This window comes from Neophocaena asiaeorientalis, unplaced genomic scaffold, assembly GCF_003031525.2.
Source record: "Neophocaena asiaeorientalis asiaeorientalis breed wild unplaced genomic scaffold, Neophocaena_asiaeorientalis_V1.1 scaffold635, whole genome shotgun sequence".
Taxonomy (NCBI): domain Eukaryota; kingdom Metazoa; phylum Chordata; class Mammalia; order Artiodactyla; family Phocoenidae; genus Neophocaena; species Neophocaena asiaeorientalis.
The window spans coordinates 1,888,185-1,896,596 of NW_020174929.1; the positions used below are offsets into that span (position 1 = coordinate 1,888,185).

An 8,412-nucleotide genomic window follows, 5' to 3' on the forward strand; every position below is an offset into this window, starting at 1 on the left:
AAAAAAAGGTGGCTATATAGTGAAAATCAGCAGTTTCTTGGGACTTGTGTATGTTTTTCTCAATGTTTTGCACGAATGACAGGGATAAACATGTACGTGGCTTGATGGGCTCACACTTGCCATGACTCACCTGCTGCTTTGCTCCCCTTCACTTACTGTCTGTTTTGGTCTTTTTTATCAGTACAGTGTGATTCACTTCAACTAGTTCATTTCTTAATGGCTGCTTTTGTATTCTGTTAGTTAAGCATTTACCACAGCTGTTACAGTTAATGTTATTAGATGCTTTCTTTCCGGTCTTTTGCGAACACCAAGAATGTTTGGTGAACACCCGTATACCGGTATCTTTCGTCTTGAGGCTTGTGGGATACATTTCTAAATGTCAAACTGCTGAGTCAAAGGGCATGCAGTTAGGAGAATTGCTAGAGTTTGGGTCATACCTACCACTGGGTATTCATCAGCGTTAGCGTCTGTTTTCTCTACACGTCTACTAACCCCAGCTGAAAACTTTCCAACCCTGCCGCCACCTTTGCCGGTTGGGAAGATACATAGCTCTTTGCTGAGCATCTTAAAGTATCTGTTGGCCTTCTATAGTTTTTTCTGTACATTTACTGTATATGTCCTCTGGCCATTTTTCTATTATGCTTTTTCTATTCTGATTTTTTGAGTCCTTTGCATATTAGGGAAACAGCGCCCTAAGTATTTGTAGGGACTGGTTTTTGTCCATTTGTCACTTTATATTTTGTTTTTTCTAGAAGAGAGGCTTTATTTTCATGCAATCATTTTCCCCTTTAAGATTCTGTTCTATGTCAATCTTAGGCATTCCTCACGCCAATGTTACATTTTTAAAAGTGCCCTTATTTTCTTCATACAACTTCTGTTTTTATTCCAGATCTTTGTTTCATGTAGCACTTTTTGTATAGTAAGGACTTGAGGGTAAAGATTGAGTCTTTGGGGTTTTTTTCCCAAAATGCACAGCCAGTTGTGCAGGCACCATCCACCAAGATGTGCTATTTCCTCCCTCGTAGGATGTGCTTCCAAATGGCCTGTTTAGTTGACGCAGCTCTTCCTGGGCTGGTGTCACCCAGGGTTTATCATACGTTTCCCACCCCAGACCTTCAGGCCTTCATCGCTGTTCTTTTCCAGAACCGTCTGGCTGTCTTCACACGTGGATTCTTCCAAGTGAATTGTTGCCTAAGCAACGATTAAGTTAGGTTTTCCCTTGAATATAATTCACTGTGTGGAAGGCAGCATGTTCAGTGCTGTCACCTACGTCATCTTCATGTACCCCTCACAAAAACCTGTGACCTGAGGAGGTGACCCAGTGACCCTGCCGTTCCAACCCCTGAGGTCAGGGACAGGAGGTCCCAGCATGCGCGCACATACACACACACACACACACACTCGCTCTCTTGCTCTCTCGCTCTCGCTCTCTCTCACTCACTCACTCGCTTACTGAGTGGGCATCTCACGAGGCCCTGCAGTGCCGTGGCGCCCAGGTCACATTTCTTGCTCTCATCAGAGCTTCTTGCCTAAGAGTGTGCCTCAGAGGCTGAGCTGGAAGTTGGCAGTCTCCTGCAGGCCGATCCAAGAGCTAAGGCCTTGGTGGTGATGGGATGGCTTCCCTTCTCGGGAGCCCCGTCTCTGAAACTGGAAGCAGAGCCCTTGGCTGACTGGAAAAGCCACGGACAGTTCCGGGAGACCTGTGCCACCAGCCAAACCAGCTGTGGTTTCCCAGCTCTCGAGACAGCACACGCGGGGCTGGAGGTGGGCTTGTGTTTGCTTGTTTGGTGTCCAGGATGTGGCTCATGAGATTTATCTTCTCGCGCGTTTTTCTTATCCCACTGGTCTTCCACTTGAGACATGATCATGGGGAAAGGCTGTTTATTCCTTGGGAGCACAAACTTGGGAGAAGTCACAAACTTTGTTCCAGGAACCCATGGAGAGGCAGGTTGACCATAGTGGGGAGGGCACTGGATTCGACTTTGCCTGAAGATCCGGGTTTGTCCATTTGTTTGGGATGGACTTGTTGAAACTGCTTGTCGCCTGGGCCCTGGGGTGGGTTCTGACAGATAGCAGAGCAGCCTCGGCCCCGACCTCCCAGCTCACAAGATAGTTGATCCACAAACCATGTAGTGACCAGCATCATTTCAGACTGTGAGCCCTGCCCTGGCCCTGCAGCAGCTCTAGAGACCGGGTGACGTGGTGTCCTGCCGGCATCCAAGGGGGCCTCACGCACACAGCACAGCCCTTTCTTGGCTTTCTCTCTCGTGCCTGCTCCCAGCCACCTAGAGAAGCACACAGTCTGTCTTAGCCATTCAGGCCATTACAACAGAATGCTACAGATGGTGGATTCCAAACAAACTTACTGCTCACAGTTCTGGAGACTGGGAGCCCCAGATCAGAGGCCAGCATTGGCCAGTGAGGGACCCCCTGCCTGGTCAGACTTCCCCTGTGTCCTCACATGGAAGAAGGGGGGCCAGGGAGCTCTGTAGGAGCTCTTTCATAATAAGGGCACTAATCCCATTCATGAGGGCTCCACCCTCATGACCTCATCATTCCCCAAAGGCCCCACGTCCTAACACCATCACCTTGAGGGGTAGGATTTCAACTTGAATTTGGCGTGGGACACAAACATGAGTCCATTTCACGGTCCTGCATGCTATGGGCAGGGGCTGGGACTTTGAGACAAGGCCTGAGAGCACATGGTCACCGAGGCTTGAAGGCTGTCTGCTGACACCTCAGTTCCAGAAGACGAAACTGAGGAGCACAAGGGGGCAGGTGGTAGAGCCAGGACGGAATGGGATCCCTTTGACCACTGGGTTGTTTGTGGCCCCAGAACAGTGCTACCTGAGGTGACACCTTGTGTCTGTCAAGCACTTGAACTGAGGAAAGAAGCATCCTGATGTCTTGTGTCCTTTCCTTTCCAGGTTAATCTAGCATCCAGTTTCCAAAATGTGGCGGCTCCTGGCCACACTCAGCCTGGTGGTGCTGACCAGTGCCTGGAGCGATGTGCATTTCCCGCCTCTGTCGGATGAGCTGGTCAACTTCGTTAACAAGCAGAACACTACGTGGAAGGTGGGCTGGGGGCCCCTTCTGTGTACTCTGACTCCCGAGGGAGGGGCTGCAGCTGTGGCCCGCGGGACAGTGTGTCCTAGACAGTTGATCTGATTCATAGACCTGGCCACTGAGGCCCACGCGCACCGCCCTGTCCCCTTCCCTGGTGTATGTGTTGTCTGTGTGTGAGAGAGTGTGAAGGTGCATGGGGGAAAACCAGCTCTGGAAGAGTTCACCACCGGGTAGACACTGTAACCCCACCGTGGTAGGTGTCACAGCCCATCAGTACCACCAACTCCGTGATTCTGCCCAGCCCTGAGGCCCGAGGCTACAGGAACAGAGGGATGAGGGATAAGCCGTGTTCAGGGCATTGGAGGCTCTCTCGTGACGTCAGCAAATGGTACAGCTTGGGGGAGATCCCCACTGGTCTGAGAGCTACCCACTGCCCGTGCGGTCACTCTGGGCCGCTCCCCGCCTGCTTTGCAGATGCCTGTCTTAATCCATTCAGACTGCTGTAACAAAAGCACAGAGGCCAGTGCCTGTAAACCGGAATGTGTTGCTTGCAGTTCTGGAGGCTGGAGGTCCAAGATCGGGGTGTTGGCACGGTCGGGTTCTGGTGGGGGCCCTCTTCCGGGTTGCAAGTGGCTGACCTCTTGTGCCCTCACTTAGCCTGAGGGGTAAGCTAGCTCTCTGGAGTCTCCTTATAAAAGGGCATGATCCCATTCATGGGGGCTCCACCCTCATGACCTAAGCACCTCCAAAGGCCCCACTTCTTAACACCATCACATTGGGGTTAGGTTGCAACATGAATTTTGGGGGGGGGACACATATTTGTTCTGTAGCAGTGCCCCAATCCCCTTGCTCTGCGGAGGTGGAGGGGCCCCCGGCCTTGTCAGGGCTTGTGTGGGTGGTGTGCGTGCTCCACCCCGTCTCTGGAAACATCCCCACCCCGCTGCCGCCCCGTGTTGGTGGGTGACTGCCATGGGTGCGGCTGTCTTCCAGGCTGGACACAACTTCTACAACGTGGACCTGAGCTACGTGAAGAAGCTGTGTGGCACCTTCCTGGGCGGGCCCAAGCTGCCCCAGAGGTGAGTGCCCACCACTGGGGAGGACGCACAGCTACACCAGCACCGCTGCCATGGGAGCAGAGATGCTTGGCACAGAGGGAAGGGGGAGGCAAGAAGGCTTCCCTGGCATCTGTAGGCCTCACTGCCCCCAGAGCTGCAGGGACTCTGCCTGAGGTACAGGGGCTAGCCACCGATGCCAGAGTTTACTACAGTGCTTCTCCAGGTGTCCCAGCCGCAGTGGGACAGGCCCCAGGTCTGGGTCTCCAAGATCTGAATGGACCCAATCTTGAATTTAAGGAAAATCTAAGAAAAGCCATATGATCTGCCGTTAATGTTTTTGTTCTTTTTTCTGGAAAAGTCTGCAGTTTCTATTTTCATGTAGATATTACTCTTGAAGGAAGTGTTAGAAAAACCTAACAGTGAGGATGGGATAGTTACGTTATGGGGACCATTACACAGTTGTGAAGGTACTTAAAAAATGATGAACCTGGGCAGATGTTTGATTCGGGGTCGGGTTGGGGAAGCAAGAGATACAGTTATCTGGACCCTGTGGCGAAAACTCTTCAAAAATATCTATAAAATGGGTGTAGAAAGAAACGTACAGAAGAGTAAGTTACATGGAGCAGTAGAACCTATTTTGTTTTATAAATTCCAAGGGGGGGAATTCCCTGGTGGTCCGATGGTTAGGACTCCACGCTCTCAATGCTGAGGGCCCGGGTTCGATCCCTGGTTGGGGAACTAAGATCCTGCAAGCTGCACGGCACAGCCTCCCCCAAAAAATTGTTTAAATAAATTCCAAGGGGACACCCTTGCATACGCCCTCCTTTGCATGTCCTCGTGCCAGTCCCCTTCTAGGTGACGGCAGTCAGCTGGCCTTTGCGGGGATAGGAGAGTGGGTTCTAAGGTGACAGCTCGTGACGGAGACCTTCCTTTTTCCAGAGCTGCCTTTGCTGAGGGCATGATTCTGCCTGAAAGCTTCGACGCCCGGGAACAGTGGCCAAACTGCCCGACCATCAGAGAGATCAGAGACCAGGGTTCCTGCGGCTCCTGCTGGGTGAGTACCCTGCTGGCTGGGAGGGCTGCGGCCAGGGGACAGGTTGAGGTGGGAGAGACCAGGGGAGTTGAGGTTAGACCAGCTGTGACTAGGCAAGTCACAGAAGGTTCCCGAGTCTCAGTCTCCACCAGTATAAAAACAAGAAGGATCCCTAAGGTCGTGAATCATTGCAGGACCAGGCGGAAGAATCGGTACATGCAGAATGCCCTGTACAGGGCGTGTCCCACGTATGGGTTGTGAAGCAGTTTTTATTTCTGTTTGACACACTGTCCCAGGCCATCAGCAAATACCACTAACTGTGAAGAAGCATCCCATCTATATCAATGGCTACCTTAATTGTGCTTGTTTGGGTAAAATACACGACATAAATTTAACCATCTTAATCATTAAATGTACCACCCAGTGGCATTGGGTCCATTCGGGTTGCTGTGCAGGTATCGCCACCTCTGTCCAGAGCCCTTCATTGTGCAAAACTGAGACTCTGTCCCCACGAAACACTAACCCCCATTCCCCTCTCCCCAACCCTCAACCACCACTCTGCTGTCTCTTGTGGTTTTTTCTTTTTTAATCAGTGTATTCCAGGGTAACTCGCGGGGTGGGATTGGGATGAGGGGCTGAGTGGACACGGCAGTCCGCAAGCACGTGCAGTCGCATTCTGCACTGCTGAGGAGCCCCTGGGACTTTTTTTTTTTTTGGCGGTACGAGGACAGTTTTATAGCTCACCCGGGGTATGGGGGGTAGGTAGGTGCTTGGAAAGGGAAAGTACATTCTTAAGATTCATGAATGGGTAACTGGTCTGTTTTGTGGGTACCAGGAATATGTCAGCGAAGGTTTTCATCATTGTTTAGGGACTAACAGAACATAGAGGCTACCAGGTCCTAGTGATTATTAAAATCTAGTAAATACTAAAACCTTCGATGACACAGAAGTGATTGACTGCACCGTGCAGTCCTGGGTAGGGTCAGCAGAAGAATCGGAGGAACTGTAAGGGCCCAAGGGGGAATCGGTCACGCTAACTGCTCTGTGCTCCACCCCTTTTTTTTTTTTGGTCTCTCACTATTTTAACTAGTCTGGGTACCTCATATGTAAGTAGAATCATACAGTATTCGTCCTTTGTACAAGCTATATTTTTATGTCAGAAACCAAAGACCGCATGTTTCAGCAGCGAACTGAATGCCCAGGTAGAGGTTTGGGGTGGACTGGTCTCTTGCTTTAATGCCCAGCTTGAGTACCAGGCCCCTCCGCTGCAGTGGAGAGGGACCAGCTACCAGGAAGGCATGGGGTGCCTGACGTCGCCCCCCGGGTGGAGGCTGGAGGGCCTGCAGTGCAGGATGGGGCTCAGTGTGCCGGTTCTGGTTCTTGCAGGCGTTCGGGGCTGTGGAAGCCATCTCTGACCGGCTCTGCATCCGCAGCAATGGACGTGTCAACGTGGAGGTGTCTGCCGAGGACATGCTGACCTGCTGTGGCGACGAGTGTGGGGATGGGTGAGTCGGAGCCGCCCAGCAGACCCGCGGGTGGGCGCTGGCTGGGGGGCTCCCTGCGGGCGGGAGCGCCGCTCCCTCAGGCGGGACGACGCCTCTGCTGAGACACGATGGGGACCCGGGGCGTCGGGAACCAGGCCGGCCGCGCAGGGCTGGGTGTGGGCCGTGGGGGCCAGACACAGCTTCTCCACACAGGCGGCTTAGCTTCTGGGTTTTGTCGTGCTGGTTCCCTTCCTGCTTGAGGAAATGTAGTGGTCTCTGGGGCCTGTCTCCTTCTCTGTAATTAAGGGTGGTGGGCTCCCAGATAAGCCACATTAGTAACCAGATCCCTGTCTTCTGCCAGCTCTGCCCTTGCTTCTGCAACAGTGGTTCTCAGATGTGGCTGCGGATTAGCAATACCTGGGAGTTAAAAAAAAATGCCCAGGTCTCACCCCACAGCAATGAAATGGGAATCCCTGGCATTGGTGTTCTGTAAGAGCCCCAGGGGATTCTAACGTACTGCCCTTCGAGAACCGCTGTCTAGACAGAAGACAGAGCCTGGTGTGGAGGTGATTATGAAAGTACTTCCTGTCTTCTGGGGGCGAGTCCCTGCAAGAAGTGGCTGTCAGGAGGATGAATGGGGCATTTGGGGTCTGGGAGAACTGTTGGGCCAGTTGCCAAAGGCAGTGGTGGTGCACCGGGCTGTGGCCTGGGAGCAGCGAGAACCACTCTCACCATAAGTTTAACCAGTGGTTCTTTTCTCAGCTGTAATGGCGGCTTCCCCTCTGGAGCCTGGAACTTCTGGACGAAACAAGGCCTGGTGTCCGGGGGCCTCTATAACTCACATGTGGGTGAGTGTCTGCCCTCAGCCCCCATCTGGCCAGATGGATTTTATATGCAGGAATAATAGTGGTCTCATTTTCCCCTATAAAGTAGAGGTTAAGGGTTGAGGGCAGGAATGCTGGGCTGAAAATCCAGGTCGAAAGACAAGGCAGCCTTGTGTATGGCAGAGTTAGCAACAGGAGGACAGCGTCAGTGCCGCAGACTTGACGGTAACTTCTGTTCCCGCGAGCCGTCACCCCGATTCTTCCCTCTGGCCTCGAGGGGCCTCCTCCTGACACCCACCTTTGTCCTTGGCCCTCCAGGCTGCAGGCCCTACTCCATCCCCCCCTGCGAGCACCATGTGAACGGCTCGCGGCCCCCGTGCACGGGGGAGGGCGACACCCCCAAGTGCAGCAAGATCTGTGAGCCCGGCTACACCCCATCCTACAAAGACGACAAGCACTTTGGTAAGCGGGGCGGGTGCCGCCAGTGCACCGGCCGGGGGAGCCAAGGAGGGAGGACCAGGGCTTTGGGCTCTTAGGTCAGGAACACAGAACGGAGCAGCACACTGCATTCTCGGCCCATTTCCACCCTGAAGTCTGCGGGAATGGTGTCTTGGAAGGAAGAGACCAAAGCCCTCATTTCATGGGGGAGTAGTCTGCCCTAGAATCCTTCTGGGTGCCGCCTGCCCTGCTTCCAGGGCCTCAGGCCCCGTGCGACCCTCTGTGGGAGGCGCCCTGCCCCACTTGGCCGGTCCCTTTGCAGGATGCAGTTCCTACAGCGTCTCCGGTAGCGAGAAGGAGATCATGGCGGAGATCTACAAAAACGGCCCAGTCGAGGGGGCCTTCTCCGTGTATTCGGACTTCCTGCTGTACAAGTCTGGTGGGTCTTGACCCCTGGTGGCAGCTGGCGGGGGAGGGAGGGCTGGGTTCCCAGCTGGCAGGACCTCCTGGGG

General features: G+C 53.4%; 1 protein-coding gene across 2 annotated transcripts in view; it reads left to right on the forward strand.

Moving 5' to 3' along the window:
* Positions 1 to 8,412, forward strand: part of CTSB (cathepsin B) — a 22,676-nt gene that overhangs the window by 12,101 nt on the left and 2,163 nt on the right. For both annotated transcript variants that reach the window (XM_024761398.1, XM_024761399.1), the window contains exons 2-8: positions 2,928 to 3,075; positions 4,057 to 4,142; positions 5,061 to 5,175; positions 6,541 to 6,659; positions 7,401 to 7,486; positions 7,781 to 7,924; positions 8,223 to 8,339. In XM_024761398.1, coding sequence (XP_024617166.1) covers positions 2,953 to 3,075; positions 4,057 to 4,142; positions 5,061 to 5,175; positions 6,541 to 6,659; positions 7,401 to 7,486; positions 7,781 to 7,924; positions 8,223 to 8,339 — 790 coding nt within the window. In that variant the 5' untranslated portion in view covers positions 2,928 to 2,952. The remainder of the gene's footprint in view (positions 1 to 2,927; positions 3,076 to 4,056; positions 4,143 to 5,060; positions 5,176 to 6,540; positions 6,660 to 7,400; positions 7,487 to 7,780; positions 7,925 to 8,222; positions 8,340 to 8,412) is intronic.